The sequence below is a fragment of the Doryrhamphus excisus genome, chromosome 11, assembly GCF_030265055.1.
Source record: "Doryrhamphus excisus isolate RoL2022-K1 chromosome 11, RoL_Dexc_1.0, whole genome shotgun sequence".
Classification (NCBI taxonomy): Eukaryota; Metazoa; Chordata; class Actinopteri; order Syngnathiformes; family Syngnathidae; genus Doryrhamphus; species Doryrhamphus excisus.
Genome location: NC_080476.1, coordinates 4930819 through 4950233, shown reverse-complemented (window position 1 = coordinate 4950233; position 19415 = coordinate 4930819). Strand labels below are relative to the sequence as shown.

The 19415-nt window shown below is 48.9% G+C and overlaps 2 protein-coding genes and 3 non-coding genes across 7 annotated transcripts; 2 read left to right on the top strand and 3 right to left on the bottom strand.

Annotated features, from left to right (window-relative positions):
- Positions 1-664: 664 nt before the first annotated feature.
- Positions 665-737, top strand: trnav-uac (transfer RNA valine (anticodon UAC)). The gene has a single exon. It is a non-coding gene; the product is annotated as a tRNA-Val (tRNA).
- Positions 738-896: 159 nt separating this feature from the next.
- trnav-uac (transfer RNA valine (anticodon UAC)) lies at positions 897-969 on the top strand. Its single transcript has one exon. It is a non-coding gene; the product is annotated as a tRNA-Val (tRNA).
- A 96-nt stretch (positions 970-1065) lies between these two features.
- Positions 1066-1137, bottom strand: trnaa-cgc (transfer RNA alanine (anticodon CGC)). Its single transcript has one exon. It is a non-coding gene; the product is annotated as a tRNA-Ala (tRNA).
- Positions 1138-1644: 507 nt separating this feature from the next.
- Positions 1645-4385, bottom strand: LOC131138283 (endosialin-like). Its single transcript, XM_058087089.1, has 2 exons — positions 3983-4385; positions 1645-3251 (listed from the first exon to the last, which is right to left on the bottom strand). The coding sequence occupies exons 1-2, from the start codon at positions 4383-4385 to the stop codon at positions 1645-1647; spliced, it is 2010 nt and encodes a 669-aa protein (XP_057943072.1).
- Positions 4386-6165: 1780 nt separating this feature from the next.
- Positions 6166-18587, bottom strand: LOC131138109 (EH domain-binding protein 1-like protein 1). 3 transcript variants are annotated; one of them, XM_058086748.1, is made up of 26 exons: positions 18125-18587; positions 16213-16270; positions 15990-16085; positions 15868-15921; positions 15619-15797; positions 15444-15553; positions 15283-15354; positions 14438-14503; positions 14256-14351; positions 13997-14188; positions 13771-13927; positions 13304-13501; positions 11168-13222; positions 10719-10916; positions 9805-10149; positions 9401-9661; positions 9279-9327; positions 8870-9191; positions 8681-8748; positions 8552-8600; positions 8433-8467; positions 8102-8213; positions 7919-8018; positions 7772-7845; positions 7568-7682; positions 6166-7501 (listed from the first exon to the last, which is right to left on the bottom strand). In XM_058086748.1, exons 1-26 carry the CDS (start codon positions 18226-18228, stop codon positions 7414-7416), a joined length of 5253 nt encoding a protein of 1750 aa, XP_057942731.1. In that variant the 5' UTR covers positions 18229-18587; the 3' UTR covers positions 6166-7413. The 3 variants fall into 3 exon arrangements, with proteins under 3 accessions (XP_057942731.1, XP_057942732.1, XP_057942733.1); XM_058086749.1 differs by lacking the exon at positions 15283-15354 and having other exon boundaries at positions 6170-7501; positions 18125-18583; XM_058086750.1 differs by lacking the exon at positions 9805-10149 and having other exon boundaries at positions 6172-7501; positions 18125-18579.
- Between the last annotated feature and the right edge of the window lie 828 nt (positions 18588-19415).

The following is a 19415-nucleotide window of genomic DNA, read 5'->3' as shown; positions in this document are numbered from 1 at the left end:
CCATTACTGACTTCATACAGTGTTAAGGCGACTTTTGGGCTAATGTCTCAATGTTTTGTGTCATTACTGCCGCCTAGTGACCCGAACACTACATAACCACTTTTCCTTCTATATATTTTGACTAATAGATAATAGTCTACTATGAAACAGCGATCATTTATAATGTCTAAAAAATATGGAAGGAGCAGTAATGTTGAACAGTAACAGTAATATCGAACAGTAATATGGCAAAAAAGCTGTAACAACGCGACAGGAACCATATTGTACTCTAACTGTAAAATGTAGGCAAATACATTTTGCACTTAAATCGGAATTGTTTTTTATGATCTTTTTGTGATTTGCCTTTTCGATTGTTCATCATTAAAACCCATGAAATAATGTGTAAATATAAAATACTTTATTAGCACAATAGAAGTTTTTGTCTAACAGCCTTCTAATAAATTATACAACTTGTTTCGTTTTTAGCCCGAAAATATAGTCAAACAGCGCCCCTCTTTCTTTTTGCCATTCTCAGGGAGACCGAGGGGGAGCAAAAGGAGCGTTCTCTGCTCGGTGTCGATTCTTTTTGATCCAAATGTTGGGATCGATAGTATGGACGTTACTCACCGGCCTGAGCGTACCAAGTTTTTGTTAATATGTAAAATATGGCGGACAATTTCTCGAAGGTTCCATAGTGTAGCGGTTATCACGTCTGCTTTACACGCAGAAGGTCCTGGGTTCGAGCCCCAGTGGAACCACACGGTTTTTGCTTGGATTACCAACGACTGGTAATGTCAATATTAGGTCAATTTAATGAATCTAGCGGAACAACCAACTAACAAAGCACGCAAAAAAACGTGGTGACTACAGTGTATCTTTGATATAAATTGGAATTTAAAAAGTCGGTACAAGTAGGCGGTTCCATAGTGTAGCGGTTATCACGTCTGCTTTACACGCAGAAGGTCCTGGGTTCGAGCCCCAGTGGAACCAGATATAATTTTACGCCAAATGTATAGGTCGCCATTTTTGCCACGTGTTTGTTCCCATGTAAATTTAAATAAATGTGGTCCATAGTTCACCAAAAGTTGGAGATGCCGGGGATTGAACCCGGGACCTCATACATGCGAAGCATGCGCTCTACCACTGAGCTACATCCCCACTTTCATTTTAGCGCTCAACCGATGTACATAACGTTTACCGCGTTGTAGTACCTAGCTCTTTTTAATGTGTTTATACTGATATACTGATATATAAGATATTTTTTGTTGATGTTGAAACTACGCAGCAAAGGCAGGTAATATTGAAAAATTCACGGCTCTAAAACCGTGAACACTCGACTTTCTCTCGACACAAAAACTCTCAAAATCTTGAAACACGAGAAACTATACACAATACTACCGCACAATAAATTTTATAAAACAATGTATATAACAAAATGGAATGCTTGTTTAATTGTGTTGATATTGCTACATATTCTTGTATTGTTGCATTTATCAATTACTAAATAAAAACGCTTTTGACCAGTCAGTGTTTATTGACTTTTTTCTTTTATTGAAAGTGGAATGGAGATGATTTATTTACAGAAGTTGTGTGACAGACAGGAGTACGCTGAGTGGTGGACAAGCTAGCAAGTCACGTGATGTGGGGACTCTTTTCCTTTCAGCGTCATGCTCGTGCTTTGGGCTGGATGTGGTCGGGGGGCGACGTGGGGAGGATCCAGCGGCAGCAGTCCGACAGGCGGAGGCTCTTGTCCACGGCGCAGCTGGTGCAGTAGACAATGCCCAGTGCTAGCATGACCACCAAGAAGACACAAAGCGGTACCAACAGCGCCACCAGCAGCCAGCTCTTGTCATGCTTACGCTTGCCTTCGCTTGCCCCAGCTCCTTCAGCTCCGGTGGGCGCTTGTCTGTCGCCTTCTTGACCTCCGCTCTCGGGATGAACTTCGTTGCTGTTGCTCTCCTCTCGTGTGGGTGACGGCTCGGTCTGGTATCTCCTTGGCACATCCCATTGGTTCAGGTGGTTGTTGGACTCTTTGGGGGCATCCGTCAGCCATTCCACGTCAAAATTGCTGTCAAATTTGGGCTTAGTGGTGCGCAGGCCATCGTTGTCCAAGTCTAGCACGTGGGTGGAGTCTGTGGGGTCAGGGGTCAGAGTGGAGTATTCTTCGTCATCAGATGTCGGCAGGCAAGTAAGTCCGTCTGCCTGCAGCTCATAACCATCATCACAGAAGCACTGGTACCCGCCCACGTAGTTGAGACATTGCTGCTGGCAGGGCGACGCCCCCACGCATTCGTCCACGTCCTCGCACATTCTGCTGCCAGACATCTGGTAACCATGGTGACATGTACACTTGAAGGAACCTTCCGTGTTCTCACAGGTGCCCTCACAGTGGCCCTCGTGTTCGCACTCGTCCACGTCCACGCACTCACCCTCCTCATCTGGCTGGTACCCGGCGTGACATGCGCAGTGGAAGGTGCCGGGTGCATTGACGCACGCCTGCGTGCACGGTCCCTGCCGGCATTCGTCCACGTCGGAACACCTGCGCCCATCCGGACCTATTTGGTACCCTGGAGGACACGTGCAGCGGACCCCCCGAGATGTCTCCACGCAGTCGTGTTCGCAGCCCATGGCCATGCATGCCACCTTGAGGCGGGGTGGCTCGCTGGGCCCAGCAGAGTCCAAAGACAACTCAGGACGGTCTGTCGGGTCCAAGGGATCCGTCTCACAGCTGTAGCCGTCCTCTGCTAGCGTGTAGCCTTCAGAACAGTAGCAGTAATAGTCTGAGTCTGTGTTCTGGCAGTGCTGCTCGCACCCGTGGTCCCCACTGCACCAGTCCTGGGCGGGTGGTGCTATGTCGGCACCGCAGAGCGGCGCGTCCCGGGACCAGCCCACCGACCCGTCATCTCTTTCCATGCAAAGTACTGTCTGCTCGGCGGGGGCATCAGGGTCGGTCAGACTAGGCGGACATGGCACAGCGGCCACAGAACCGTAGGGAACGTGTGTGAGCATGCGGCTGATAAGGTGGAATGGTGTGGAGTAGACAGCCGGGCCTTGACCTTCATCCTCCAGGGGGTGGCACATTCCTCTGTAGGCATACTGACACACAAAGCCATCCAGTGCCAGGCCGCATGAGCCGTCCAACCACTTGAAGTTGTCCACACTCTCACGCGCGCTCTCCGAGGTGTGCACGGTCATGGCTACACAACGAGGGGCTGCGCATGTCCCGGGTGTGTCCTCGCGGAGCCAGTTGGTGAAGTGGCCCTCCTGGTCGCCTGTGGTGGGGTTGGGGGAGACAGAAAAACAAAGTTAAAGATCAAGGCCAATCTGCTGACTTCAACAAGACACCAGTTTTGTCCACACGGAAACGTTTTCGGCGAATCACGGCTTCTCTGTGGTAGGATGATGACGACACAAACCTTGCTAGAACGACGTGATTGATGTGGACATTTCTACTTTTTTACTCATGTTGCCAAGTCCATTGTTTGTCTATCGGTCTATCGGTGTGTTGTGAAATTTTTACCACAGATATGGTCAGCATGTGCTCCATGTCTACTATTATGGTAGGATGATACGGCGCCATACTACATCATTTTGAGTTGTTTTAGTGTTTCTTGACAGATATCGTTTTGAAAAACGAAGGAAAAAAACGTTTTGCTGCGGACAAAGCCAAACGACGTTTAAGATGTAAAACTGGTGCACTGGTCTCAGTGTGACATTTCTTGCTTAAACCACTAGAGGTCAGCAGAAGACAGCATGCAACTTTTTAGTCATGACTGACCTAGCTTTGAGGTTAATGTGATAACCATTCTGTGTGCCACGCCCCCACATGGTCGTCCACGTACTTTACTACCGCTGCCGACTTTTCAAAGTGTACATTGTTTATAGAACAGTATTGCATAGTGTAGCGTTGCAGCACAGCCAATAACAGCTTATCATAGCATTCCCCATCAGGGTGAGACAGCCAATCAAATGCGAGTGAGCATCCATGTGAGCAAAGTGTGACCTGTGACCCAGACGAATCCTCGGAGCGGTCGAGTGGTGGAACACTGGCGTGGCGCCCTGTGCAGCCCGATCCAGAGACGAAGGCGCACTCTGCTCCCTTGGGGCTCCAGGCCCGCCAGCAGGCGGTGCACGGCGTCGGCGGCCTCTTGGTCATGTGCAGTTGCCAGTGTGCCGCCACGCTCTCGACAGCTGCGCCCCGCCTCCCTGAAGGTCCTTCTCTGCAGGAAGACGGCGTAGCATCCACGCCCATGGCACAGCGCGTCTTTCTCCTCCAGCCGAGCGCCTGTTACCGACCCCTCGCTCTCCTGTCCTGCTGACCTCTGACCCCAACCTCGGGTTGCCAGACAGAGCAGCAACCACAGGGCACATAGACTCCTCAAACTAGGGCAACCTCCTGTCCGCATTCTGAAAACTCACGACACGTCAGTTGATGAACAGGAGACGCAGTAAAAGTAGTCCAGAAGTGGTCCAGGCAGGTCCAATCACCAGTTCAGCAGTTCAGCTTCTATGGAGCCAAAAATTAAAGTTCATAGACAAGGAGAAGGTTTCATCCTGGCAGCGGCGTCTCCACTCTGCTGAGCTCGCAAAGAGACTGGAGGAGACGTTTGGGGGGTGTGGGGGGTAGGGGGACTTGAGGAGGAGGGGGGCTGCTACGTAGAGGAAAAAGAATTGTGTTTTTGGAAGGGGGGGCTGCCTCTAGAAGTGTGTAAGTGTAAAAAGGCCGGTGGGGGGGTTATGAAAACCATATGCCCTCCCCCCCAATCGTCACTCACAAACGAGCGTGCATGTGGAAAGTTTGTCCTGTCAGTGACAATCAACCATACCTTCACCATCATGTGACGTTGCCCCACCCCCTCCTGCTCTTTAAACGGAGGATAGTACCTGTGTAAATGTGTGTGCGCGAGACAGGAAACAGGAAATACCAGATGTGTATTAGGCTGACCCCTCGGTCGCGGTTTGACTCCCTTGCGTGGCATCCATGCATGTGTGTGTGTTGTCAGTGGTGACGTCTTCAGTCACGCTGAAGCAGAAGACCAAAATTAAACCTCAGGATCCCGAAGAGCCTTCTGGTCTTGTCTCACGCCCCCTCCCCCATCCTCCTTTCCTTCTCTCCTCCCATCATTTTTCCTCCATCCTTATCACCTTCATCCCAAACCTCCCACTCGTGTCTGTTTTTTCTATTATTGGGAGCTTCACCCCTCCTCCTGCTCACACAGCCCCGCCCCCCAGAGACATTCCGACGCAGCGATGGACAGAACAGACGGAAGGTACTACTATTCAGGTCTCCTCCAAAAGGTGGCTGAAGCCTGGCCCACAAGAGGCCGTTGCACCCATTCAACTTTGTCTAAAGACCACAGGCTTGGATAGGTTTGGTGTGGAAGAACGTGAAGGGAGGTGAGATGGCGAGGCAACATCACGGATGCAGAATGAACTTTCCACTTCCTGACCTGATACTTTTGTCCACATGATCCATACATTCATTCATAGGCATACATATGGAGTGCATATGCCTGCCAAATGTGGCCGGTGGCTCTTTTTTTTTTTTTTTACAAATGGTGGAAGAAATTTGGGAAATTTCCAAGCATATTTGTGCTTTTAGCCTCTTTTATATGCATCAGCAAGGCCCCTCCCCTTGCATCCTTTGATTTTGCACACACTTATACACAGACTTCTGACATTCAAACACATATGTGAAGCTAGCTTGCGTTTGTTTGTTTTGGGTCGTAACAGAACCTACCGACCCAACATGTGCATGTGTGGGTGCCAGATCAAACACTCATTCATTCTTCTCAACCACGGTGTCCTATGTCTCTCACACACTCTCACACACACACACACACACACACACACACACACACACACACACACACACACACACACACACACACACACACACACACACACACACAGACTGGAGCAATTAGCTGTGGCCTTGTGGTCCAAAGTGGTGCACAGACATTCCAGGTGAGGAGACACTGATGTGAGTTACACAGGTTTGATTCCTAAAGGTTCTGATCCAATCAGGTTTGACCTTCAACTGAGCAGGAAATACATTTTGACTGACTCGGACTAACACACACTCACAAAGCAGTCAAGAAAGTCATGGAAAGTTTGAGAACGGAACAAAGCATCCGCCATGTGGAAAAATAGGACTCTGTGGAAGCTGTGCTCAGAAAAAAAAGGGGAGGGGGTGTCATGTGACAAAGCAGCATCATGAAGCTGCTGAGTTTGAAGAAAGCAATAGGTGGAAAAGCTCAACTTTTCCTCACCCAAAGCCAAACACTGCGTGCGTGTGCGCGCGCGCGTCGGTTTATGTGCACGTGTCATCGCGTGCAACACAAGAACAGGTCCACTTTGGTTCAGACGGGTCCTGGTCGAGCGCTAGAATGTAGACAATGTTTACATTAAGGTTTCATCCTCTTCTGTGGCGTTTCCGTTGAAAACGCTGATCATTTTTGTTCCTCAAAACGACCATTTTATTTTTCTCCCCCCTTTCTATTCTTCCTAGCCTGCCACAAAGTTGACTTTCCTTCCATCTTTCCTTTACGTCTTGTTTGCCTTGTTGTTCCTGGCCCGCACTTTCATCATGGGACCTTTCTTTTTAGCGCCTCCAAGTGCGCGTGCGGACACACACCGTCACTTTGAGTTAGCAATATCAAAAACTTAAAAAGCCCTTCTAATAAATATCATTGATACTTTATTTAAAGATTTTACTTCTTCCAAACATTGTCTTTTTCAAGTATTAAAAAGATACAGGTTCTGGCGCCACCTGCTGGCGGCTTCTCAAACAACCAGTACAAAAGACTTTATGGTTCCGCCCATCCTTTGCTCGCGTGGCCGGCGCATCACACTTTTGTCTGACATTGGCACTGACCACTGTTTAACAGTGTTGTGCAAATCAAAAAGTTAACAGTTATTAAATGATAACGTAAATAATCCTTTATAAATGTACGTAGTAACTAATTGTTCCGTTACCTTTCTGAAAAACATTCGAAGATGTGAAAGAATTAGGATTAAGCTTTGTAGTGGCTGTGCCGGAAAGTGACTTTTCACAGGCTGAGTTTAAACCTTGTAATTATTTTCCTAAACGCTAGATGGCAGTATTTTCCTGAGAGTGCGCAACCGTACTAAACAAAGGCAATTTAAGCAACAGTATATCGTTGGTATACTGTACATAGCAGTGCATAATAACGTGCCACTTTCAATGTCGGTTTGGACAATATTGCTGCAGCTTTACGGTCATGAAAGTCGCGCCATTGTACCACATGACCCACAAATAGGCAGCCGCCATGTTGAGTCCAGCTCACGACATCTACTACAAAAACTACACAGCAAAAAGTATAAATCTCCACATCATACATGTCGTTCTAGCAGCGGCAGCAGCGGTGGTGGCAGTCGCCATGGCAACATATCAAAACATGTGTGCGTGTGTCACTGTAGGACACACTTGTCCTTGTTGTCGTACTTCCTCCTCCTCATGGCCAGACCGCGCTCCAGACGCTCGTCCTCCTCCATTGCCCTACACACACACACACACACACACACACTGAGACCTTTGTTACGAATGAAGGCTCACCACACCCACCCTCGCTCCTTGGCGTCCAGGTTCTGGATGATGTCATCACGCTGGTTGACCAGAGACACCAACTCCTGAAGGAGGAGCTGCTCCCGCTCTTGATGGGCACACGACTTCTTCCAGTCTGCATAAAACACACACACATATACACACAAACACACATGTCACTAGAGTCACATGACACCCTACGTGACACCAGAGTGGTCAGCTGACCTTCTATCGCCATCATGACTCGCAGCTCTCGAGTCAGCAGCTCAAACTTTCTCTCCAGGTTCTGTTCCTCCTGCCTGTCATCATCATCATCATCATCATCATCATCATCATCATCATCATGGAGATGAGATGTTGAGGGGGACGTACATGAGTTCCAGGTGGTCCTGTCTTCGTATCAGAGCGTTCTTCTTGTTGACTAGAGTGAACCATTCCTGAATCAGCCTCTCCTCCTCGTCACGGTCACTTCCTGCCACATGTCACATGCACACACACACACACACATTATGCATTATGTCTTTCAATGAGAGAACATGCACGCAAATATCCCACCTGTCTCCATGAGGCTCCGCAGGCAACGCTCCACCACCGCCGCCCTGGTATCAATGTGCTTTTGCTCCGCCTCCAACGCCACCAGCTCGTTCAGCACATACTGACTAGTGTCCTGCAGGTGCTGACCAGAGGATGCATGACGTGTGCACGTACACGCACATGAACGTACAGCACGAGCAGAGAAGGAAAGGAGGCAAACCAGAACATCCAGAGATTAGAAAGATGTGTGAATGGTGGATGTTGACATCATCACGTGGTCATGTGATGTGTGTGGCAGGTAAAAGTGCAGCCGAAGGTGAAAAGGCGGTTGGGGAAGGAAGAGGTGACTGACCATCGTCTTGTCTTCTGCTTTGACACACTGCGACTCTGCGTACATATACACACGTACACACACACACAATAAAATAGATGAAGTCATTGTGTGTGTGTATGTGTGTGTGAGGAACAGACCAGGTTCTTGTGTGGTTTCTGATGCCAAGTTGATGCTCTCACTTCCATCCTGCACACATCCAACATAAAAGCATCACATGACCTGTTGCCTCATCATCATGTGAGGTGATGAAGGAGGGAAGAAGACACCTGTGGGGGTCCGGATTTGGCTGCCTGGGAAGTGGGCCTGGTCCCAGGGATGGCGAACATGGATTCTTCTGCAACAAAGAAGGAGAAAGGCTGTTAGTCGCGTCGTAACATATAGAACATGAACGTAACTACACATCAACACATGTTAACAACACGGCAACTTAAGAACATTCATTGCGCAACCCTGACCTTTAGCCGTCCTCTTGGATCTCGGGGGCGGGACAAGCAAAGCGGCATCTCCTTCTTGCAAACCGGCTCCCTCACTGAGTCGTGCCACACAGAAGGCGGCGGCGTGAAGGTCAGAGGGTGGCGGGCTAGCGAGGGCGGGGCCGTAGCTGGAGTCACTAGCGTTGTGCTCGATGTGCAGCACACTGAGCTCCTGCTGGGTGAAGTGAGATCGGATCTGGCTGAGGTACGTCATTACGATGAGACGGTCCGGAACCGACAGCAGGACCATGTCGGACGGCTCCAGCAGGCGAGAGATGCCCAAAGACTCGAACGCGTCAAAGGCCTTATGGGACGAGACTGAATGTTTCTGGAAGCTTCTACATGCTGCTGCTAGAACGTACAGGTCACATGATGACAGCATCAGGCTCACCTTCTTGTTGTTCATTTTGATATCATGTGATTTCAGCTGATCAAAATCTCTGAGGGGGACAAAAAATGAGATTGACGGGTGTGACCAGTGATTGACAGTTACACGCGGTCACACACACATACACAAGGGTGGGGTGGAAGTGGTGCAAGATGGCGCAGAAGGCCAAGCCGTTCCTCCAGGAAGTGCTGAAGTTGGTGACCTTGACCCCCACGTAGCCGGTCGTGACCTCCTGGCACCACTGCAGCAGTGACTGGCTGGAGGTCACGAGGTCGTCGCTGGAGTCGTCCTTGCCATCAGCCTGCTCTCTGATTGGCCCAGATGGTACCTTGTTACCTTGGCGAGAAGATACGCCATCAGGCGGGGTGCTCCACTCGTCACGTGACCTACAGGGAGATGCAGATGAAGAACTTCAGAGGTGTAGGTGAGGCAAGTCAGTCACTGATGGTGATGTCACATTGCGTGTGTGGGTGTGTGTGTGTATGTCACACATAATGGCGTCAAGACCCAGCAGTCTACGGCCACTTACACATCCTCTTCCCACCCCCACTTTGACGACTCCTTGCCATCAGCCAGGATGTTTGACTCCGCGTCTTGGTCATGGTGGATCTCTCCTGGAGCGGGAACAAGGCGCTTCCTGGCGATGGGGGACGTGTCATGGATCATCATGTGGATTTTAGCCAATAGGTGACGCTCCTCCTCTTGGAGCAGCTGATGCTTGGCCAGAGGGCGGAGGGCGGGACTTTCTTCTTCTTGTGAAATAGCGGCCATTTTGGTGTCATGGTGACTCTCATGCACCTTGGTGATGCTAACAGCTTCATCAGCAGCCACCGTCTTCATCCCGACGCCATTATCATGGTGGACAGCAGGTGTGCTGGGGAAAGAACATTTTAGAAGCTGATTTTCTTCTTCTTGTCGAACACGTCACACTGCACGCTTCCAGGAGGCGGAGCATAACAGCCAGCAGGCAGCAACATTTTCATGCACGAGCGATGAGGATGATGATGGACACGCTTAAAAGTCAATGTTGACACCATATGACACTTCCTGTCGACCAGCCCGGCTCCTCCTTCTTCAGCACTTCCCCCAGACCAGGATGTTTTGGTCAGATGCTGAGCTCATCTGGACTGAGCCCACCCATGGTGCAGCGCCTCCACCTGGCTCAACAGGGGTGTGTCTTGGCGTTCTGAGGTGGCCTTCTCCTGCTCTGGTTTAGTGTACGATCTGAGGACAGATGGCTCCACCTCCAGTGAAAGGGGGCTGGGGTGGAAGTGCCCAGCTGCGTCATGTGACACAAGCGCGTCTCCTCCAGACTTTGTGTTGGTGCCGTTCCAAGGCGCCTTGTTGACCCGGTTTAATCCAAATAACGGAAACAGACCACACTGTGCATGTGAGTGTGTGCGCTTGTGTGTGTGTATTTACAAACACCATGCAAGGACTCACCCCTCTGCCTCCTCTTCCTCCTCCTCGTCAGCACCTTCGCCCGCCTTGTGGTCCAGCTGGAAGTCCCCTTGGAACATCATCCTTTCCACTTTTTCAGGAGGCGGGGCCTTGGCTGAGACTGACATGGCAGGCTGATCAGGAGGCAGGTGCTTGGTTGTGATTGGCTGTTCAACAAGAGCATCCACCTCAACGGTTTCCCTATGAAGAAGAAAGGAAATGTCCATGAAAGAGGTTCCAGGTTCCATCTGGACCATGATTGTGGAACCATGGTTGTGTTTCCTCGGCAGAGAGTTGGACGCATGTTTTCCCTTCTAGAATGTTCCAAAGGGGACTTGGACCCGGGGTCATGGGCTCTAATGTAGGTGGCGTGCCCATGGATGTTGTGTATGCGGATCAGACACTACAATGTTTGACCTCTGAGCCTTTTAGTGACGAGTGGTTAAACTCACCTCTGATTGGCTGATTTGCTCTGTTCTGATTGGCTGAGAATTAAAGGCGCACATTTGAACTTCTCCTCCTGCTTCCTGCTGTCCACTTGCTCTTCCTCTCTCCTCCCGTTCACCTCCTCTTCTTGTTGCGTCTTTTCCATCTTTTCTTCTTCCTCCTTTTTCTTCTTTTCCTCCTTTGTCTTTCTCTCCTCCTCTTCCTCTACCCTCCTCTTTCTCTCATTTTCCTCCTTTATCTTTATCTCCTCGTCTAGCTTCTTCCTCCTCTCCTCCTCATCCCTCCTCTTTCTCTCCTTTTCTTCTCCTGTCTTTCTCTCCTGCTCGAGCATGTTCCTCCTCTCATCTTCGCTCCTTCTCTTCAGCTCTTCTTCCGCCTTTTTCTGACTCTCTTCTTCCTCCCTCTTTCTGTCCTCATCCTCTTTCTTCTGTCTCTCCTCACACTTTCCCCTCTCCTCCATCCTGTGGTTCTCCTCCTTCACTCTCTGCTCCACCCTTTTCTTTTCCTCCTGCACTTTTTGCTCCTCCTCATTTTTCCGCCTCTCCTCATCTTCTTTGGTCTTCCTCTCTTCTTCTCTCCTCCTTTCCAGCTCCTCCTCTTCTCTTCTCCTTTGCACCATCGCTTGTTCCTCCTCTAGCTTCCTCCTTTCCTCATTTAGCTTCTTCTCCTTTTCCCCTTTGGCTCTCTCCTCTTCAATCCTCCTTTTTTCTTCTTGTTTTTTCTCTTCCTCTTCTCTCCTCTTTCTCTCATTTTCTTCCTTTGTCTTTATCGCCTCCTCTAGCTTCTTCTTCTCTTTTTCCCCTTTCACCCTCTCCTCTTCTATCCTCCTTTTTTCTTCCTGTTTTTTCTCTTCCTCTTCTCTCCTCTTTCTCTCATTTTCCTCCTTTGTCTTTATCTCCTCCTCTAGCTTCTTCCTTCTCTCCGCCTCATGATTTCTCTTTCTCTCCTCTTCCTCCTTTGTCTTTATCTCCTCCTCTAGCTTCTTCTTCTCCTTTTCCCCTTTCACCCTCTCCTCTTCAATCCTCCTTTTTTCTTCCTGTTTTTTCTCTTCCTCTTCTCTCCTCTTTTTCTCATTTTCTTCCTTTGTCTTTATCTCCTCCTCTAGCTTCTTCCTTCTCTCATCCTCATCAATCCTCTTTCTCTCCTCTTCCTCCTTTGTCTTCCTCTCCTCCTCAAGCTTCTTCCTCTTCTTTTCCTCCTCCATCTTGTCTTTCTCCTCCTTCAGTCTTTGAAACTCCCTCTCTTTTTCCTCCTTGATGCTCTGCTCCTCCTCATTTCGCCTCTTCTTTCTTTCCTCTTCGTCCTTGGTCTTTCTCTCTTCCTCTCTCTTTTTAACCTCCTCTTTTCTCTTTCTCTCCTCTTCATGTCTCCTCTTTTCTTCCTGTCTTCTCTCCTGCTCCTCCTCCCTTTTTCTGCTTCTCTCCTCCTCTTCACATCTTCTCTTTTCTTCCTGTCTTTTCTCTTCCTCCTCTATCTTTCTACTTCTCTCCTCTGCTTCACGTCTCCTCTTTTCAGTGTTTCTTTTCTCCTCCTCTTGTAGTTTCATCCTCCTCCCCTCCTCTCTCCTTCTTGTCATCTCTTCTTCCTCCATTTTCTTACTTTGTTCCTCCCTCCTTTTTCTCTCCTCGTCCTTCCTTTTCTCCTCCATCTTGTCTTTCATCTCCTTCAATCTTTGCACCCTCTTTGCCTCTTCCTCTTTTTCCTTCCTCTTCTCCGCCTCTCTCCTTATCCTCTCCTGTTCCTCCTCTTCTTTCACTTTGTGTTGCTCTGTATCTTTTTGCACCAACATCTGCTCCTCCTCCACCTCTGCCTCCTCTAGGAGATACAGCCCCTGCTCTCTCCTCCTGTCCTCATCTTGCCTTATATTCCATTCCTCGAGGAGTCTCTCTTGCTCGCGCCTCCTCCTCTCCTTCAGCTTCTTGGCCTCCTCCTGCTCCTGCAAGATTCTCCTCTTTTCCTCTTCCACCAGTCTCCTTTTTTCTTGCTCATGTCGCTTCCTCTCCTCCTGACTTTGCTCGTCCTCCTGCTCCACCGTGGTGGAGGTGTCGTGCAGGAGGAGGCTGCAGAGGAGGAGGAGAATGAGAGGATTCAGTCTTTGGCTCCTGCTGCTCTTCTTGAGCAGCCTGAGGAAGAGAACTCACCCTGTGGCTCTCCTGGAGGAGTGCTGCTCAGCAAAGCAGCCTCCTAACTTCCTCTTGTCAAAGACGACATCATTCTCTGTGTTGATGTCGCCACCACCGTGATTGGCAGGGGTGGAGGGCAGCTGGGGGGCGGTGGTCTCACAGAATGGCCAAGGAGGGGGCGGAGCTATTGTCATCTCAGATTGGGATTGGGCAGGACTGGGGAGGGATCGAACAGGACGCAGGGTCGTAAAAAGCAGAGGAAGAAGCAAACCACAAGTGAAAAGTCCTCTTCAGCAGGAGGCGGAGTCTAAACCACTCAGCTAGCTCATGGTAGCATCCAGTTAGCACAGGAGCTAAGCATCAAGCTAAGCATCAAGAATGTGTGGCGGGTGCACACACACAAAGCAGACACACTCTTTCACTGCAAAGGTACATTTGTGTGTGCGTGTGTGTGTGTGTGTATGTGTGTGTGTGGGAGACCTCACCTGCCCCCCCCTGCTTCTGGCTGCGTGGCCGCCTTGGCATCATTTGCTGTGATTGGTGGATTGGATGCTGTGATGCCATCAGTAAGCGTGGTTGGCGTTCTTTTCTTGTCAACGGGTGTCACTTCCTTGTCTGCTTGAGTGAGGGGGGGCGTAGCCTCTGCATGCAGCACATGACAAATCGCTTCTTATAAAGAAGACGCTAAAATCTGATTGGACGCTTGTTTACCGTTGGTCGGGGTGCTGATCTGAGCGGCTGAAGATGGCGAGCAAGGGGGGGAGGAACGCGGGAGGGTAGGCCGAAGAATTGGGGCGGCAGGCTCACAGAGGGCGTCGAGGTCAGGACGACTCAACAGAGGAACCGGGATTTTGTCACCAGTGTTGGGAGGGTCATCAGAGGTCACACACGCCGCCTGAAGAGCTGTTGGGGGGGGGGCAGAGTTAGGGAGAGGAGAAGCCATATCAATAGTCCAACGGCAGAAAGTCACCTGTTGACTCGGGAGGTGGAGCCTCGGTGTACAACGGCGAGGGTGAGGAAGGGCGGGGGTCTGACTTGACAATTTGAGCTGTGAAAATGTGACGACCTAGCAGATGTAACAAAGATGACTGACAGTCAGCTTCAATTGACCCACCACCAGAAGACGACAGTCCAAGATGCCACCTGACCCACCCGACGTGGCACCGAGGTCATGTGGTGTTTGGACCTCTTGGGGGCGTCGCTGATACGACACAGCAGCTGAGGGAGAAGAAGAGGAGCTAGCATGCATTCATACGCGTGTTCAGAACCCCCCCCCACCCTAGTCCCAACCCCCATCAACATGACAGCTGATAAACATGCAGATGCTGCCACCATGATACCTTTTCCAGAGTCTGACTGGAAGATTCTGGGCAGAGACGGTGGTCGTGAGAGAGGAGGGTGAGTGGGTGGGGCTTGAGGGTTAGCTGGCTGGGGCCGTGGAGAAATGAGAGTAAGTGCAAAGGAGGATGTGCAGGTGTCTGGGCGTGACGTAACATGTGCTTGGTGGGCAGTGGTCCAGCTGAAGGACTTCTCTGGGGGGGGCAGACCTTCATGTATTGGGGGGGAGTTGGCAGGTAGATCACAAACAAATGGGGGAGAAGATGGAGGGGTTGCTTTTTTCGGCTGGGACTGGGGGTATGGTTGAGGGGACGGAGCAGGGGCAGTGCCCGTAGGCGAGGGGTGGTGGTGCAGGGCGGGGCCGAGATGTTTGGATGCTTGATGGACGAAGAGAAGAACAACACAACAGAGGAAAGGAAATGAGATGAAATGAGAAGTGCTGAGATCCATGGGGATGTTAGCATGATGCTATGACACTAGCATCTAACAAAGCATCGGATTTGACTTTGTGATCGAGACGCTACCTTCCACATCAACTTTTTCATTTACAATAGATTATTTCTGAGATGTTTCTTCACACTGCGGCATCTCAACGAAGTCACATGACTCCAACTCTGAGCAGCAGGCACAGAAACAAAGGAGCAAGCAGAGGACGCTACCTGACAAGGTGTTTATAGGCTCAGGTGGAGGAGGGGCGGGGCGATTGGGACGTGTGAGAGAGCGTGGTATGACTGTATTGGCCAGAGGGGAGAAAAAGGCGGGACGTGAAATGAGGGAAGACAGGCAGGAGCAGGAAGCGGCCGCAAGTGTCGACCTTTACCTGTCGTCCTTGCGTTGTCGCCGTCTTCGTCGCTCTCGTTGAAGTCATCCATGTTGGCCACGTCAGGTTTGACGCTCATCAGGCTGGCGAGGCTTTGCATGTCTTCATCTCTGCGCATATATTTAACGGTTAGCGCTTCGCTAGTACCACCATCCATTTGTCAGTGTCTACTCACGTGGCTTTTCCCTCACGGACAAAGATGCACGACAGAGACAACCTGAGCGACGCCTCCACCACTTTGACAGACAGCGGCTTCAGACGGAGGTTCAGGTCCGTTTGGGTCGGTGTTGGACTAGCAAAGTTCTTCAGGTTGATGTCAGCTGACGCCAGCACTTTGCGATGACCTTTGCTCTCCTGTGGGCGATACCACACTTTGATCAGAGGGCAGTGGTGAGGGTCACCGTGGAAACCACCAGATACTCACACCCTCGATGACAAAGGTCCACTCCTTGTCCTCAAAAATGTCAGCACCTGCTTCCTGAACACACAACAACACACGTCACACTGTCACTCTGTCGTGCACGGTGCGGTGAGTGTGCACGTTACCTTGAAGAGTGTGACTGAGATGTCCATGTTCTCTGGAACGGGCCAAAGAACCATTCCTCTGTACGGGTTCTTGATGCCCGGCTGCCAACTGTGCAGCTGCACACACAGACAGACACACACACACACACACACACACACACACACACACACATACACACACACAATACTTAATTCTGTGTATGTGCGTGTGTGTATTTGACTTTGCCTGTGTAGTTTGTGTCACCTTGGAGCACATGCGTCTGTTCCTCCTTGTCCAAACCACCCGCAGCTTGTCTGGTTGCCTGCACACACACACACACACACACACATTAATACACAAAAATGTGTGTGTGTATACATTTTACACATGTTGTGTGTTGTGTGCTTGACCTTCCAGGGGCTTGTTCTACTTGACTTGTGTGATATTGAGAGGCATCACCAAGGTTACATGACCACATTGTGAGTGTGTGTGTGTGTGTTGAATTGTCTGCTGTTGTACAGGAAGTGAAAGAGGAAGTTACAGCACAGTCATGTGACCTCTGAACGTGTATGTGAGGCATGATTCTTGCACACGCACATGCACACACACACATTCTTGTCACATAAACAGTGTTTGAGTTTAAACATCATAACAGTCATGTGAAACCCGCTGAATGTTGGCTTACATTGTCCTAATGTCATAGTGTACTTTTGTAGTGTAATGTTGTAGTGTACTGGTCTAGTGTAATAATATAGTGTACTGTTGTTCTGTACTGTGCTGTGTAATGTTATGGTGTACTGCTCCAGTATAATATTGTAGCGTAACACTGTAGTGTAATGTTCTTGTATAATGTTCCAGTCTGTTGTAGCTGCCTACTGTCGTAGTGTGATGTTGTAGTGTTACACTGTAATGTTCTACTCTCGCCTTCAAGTGCAATGTGCTGTACTAATAGTGTACTGTTGTAATGTTGTAGTGCACTATTGTAGTATACTGTTGTAGTGTAATCTTCTACTATGTACTGTCATAGTGTACTGTCATAGCATACTGTTGTAGGGTGATGTTGTAGCTTTATAGTTTAAGGTTGTAGGCTAGTCTTCATGTGTAATGTGCTGTAATAGTGTAATGTTGGAATGTAATGCTGTAGTGTAGTGTCCTTGTATGTTGTTATATACTGTCATATTACAGTTGTATTGCAATGTTCCTGTACAATGTGTAATGTGCTGTAATACTACACTACTCTAACATAATGCTGTAGTGTAATGTCCTAGCATGTGTTCTTTTAGCACATTCTTTTAACAGAGTAATGCGGTTGTTTAGTGGTCTAATATGTATTCTAATGTAATGTTGTAGTGTAATGTAGTCAGTGACATGCGGTCAGAGTTGACAGGTGAGGCTATTGATGAAAAATCATAGTATGAATATTAATATTTGTCCATTAAACTGTATTATACATGTCTTTTGTGTATTTTCTTCGGTAAAAATCATGTTGGCCTGCTAGTTTCTGTTAGTCAGCATGTGGCCAATAGTATAATGTTGCAAAAACATTTATTATACACTATGACTTTCTACAGCCTGTATAACATAGTTAATGCAAATGTGACATCATTATTCTTGCTTATCAGACAATAAAATCCATACAAATGTCAAGGGAGAGGCACTTGCAGTACCGCTGCAGCCTGAAGGGGTGGGGGGCGTGCGTGAGCGCTAACATCCTTTCACAGAGGCAATGTTTTTTTCTGCTAACAGAAAATCCAATGCATTCAATACATTTTGATGCTCTGCTGAATGAATGAGTGAATTTGACTGTCAATGTGGAGGATTAAACACCCAAACTCATCAGGAGGTGGTAAGACGTTAACAATAAAGTATCAGGACTTTGTCTTGGAGGTGGTAATGTTCTGACGTTACAATATTTCTATAGCATAACCTTCTACTGTTCTGTTTGTGGAGATTTCACGTGTAGTGTAGTGGTCTTGTGTGTGAGACCATTAAAGTGGACAACAAAGGAGTCATGTTGTGTCAAAGCATCTAGAGACAGCTGAAGCAGACATGCGCGCGCACGCACGTAGGCACCTTCATCCTTTCCGGAGGAGCGACATGAATCAAGTAGAGGTTAATGAACACATCAACATAATGACAATAGGAACAGTGAAGTGACGTGCGTGTGCGCGCTCACCATTTCGCATTGCACTCCACGATGAGTTCCTGGTAAGAAGCAACAAACTGAAACTTGGAAGCTTTTTTCCCAACACGCTGCAGTCTCTTCCACACTGACGTCATCGTGGACTCCGACTAAAGACGTCCAAAGGTCTTAGAAGATCCTGGATATACTTGTAGGTCCAAATGTCTCCGTCCGCGTTCCTTAAAAGGTCTTGTGGTGTCGCACTAGCGCACACACGCGCAACGTACACTCTTCGGTGGACTGGAGTCACAACGTCTACCAGGTTGGACTCTCACGCACGCACTCGCAAGGTGGTGTAAAAGTAAAGTCTTTATCTCCACGTCCACGGGCGCGTAACGGCAGACTTTGATCCTGACACGCGCTTGTCTGTCGTGCACGCGACAGGTCACCAAAGTTTCCACGCTGACTCATGTGCGCGTGCGCGTTCACGCCGGGTGCGGGATATTTTTAAAAATAGGCCGGTGATGTGAAGATGGGCAGGGGCAGCTGTGTGTTTGGGTGAGGGAGGGGGGGCATGACTCAGGCTCTGGACGCGCGAACATGACAACATAAACTGTTTTGGTCGTGCACGCTGCCGGGGCAAACACTTGACCCCGCCCAATAGAAGAGAGCAAAGCATTGTGGGTGTTTGAAAACACAACAATTGAGCTTTTGTTGTTTGTTTGTTTACTGAACGCGTAGCCTATGTGGCGCCCCCTGGTGGAGACAACGTTTAACTAACGCAAAAGTACTTTGGTGGTACAGCAGACTTACAAGAACAAAGCATCTTTTTTGTGTTCAAACTTGCTAGTTTTTGGTCATTTTGGTTCAGAAATTTGGGCGGATGGACATGACTCAGTGAAATAATTTCAGGTTAATGCGCCCCTCCAAGCACGTCATAGTGTTCTAAATATATGTATATGTATAATGTGGTCGTGTAAGGTAGTATACAGTATTTTTGGACTGTAATGTTAGTCTTTTATTCTAAACTCGTACCGGTACGTTTGTGAATTTGTTAGCTACCTTTTCAGTGTTAGGTTGCTGTGCGATGATTTTAGTATTCCAAGATGACACAGTGAGTCAGATTGTTCCATTGAGTAATAACCGCCTGTGATTTCCAAAGAATTGATAAAAGTTTGTTGTGAGTTTTCTCACAGCTCAAGATTGGCTCCTTGTCAAATAAAGAAGTACCTGGTCCTCACAGACTCTAAAATATATGTCCAAAAAAGTTCCGAAGCCCTGTTGTCATGCAACGCTGTAGTATGTTGTATAAGGCTGTTGTCATGCTGTTCCAGTATGTAATGTT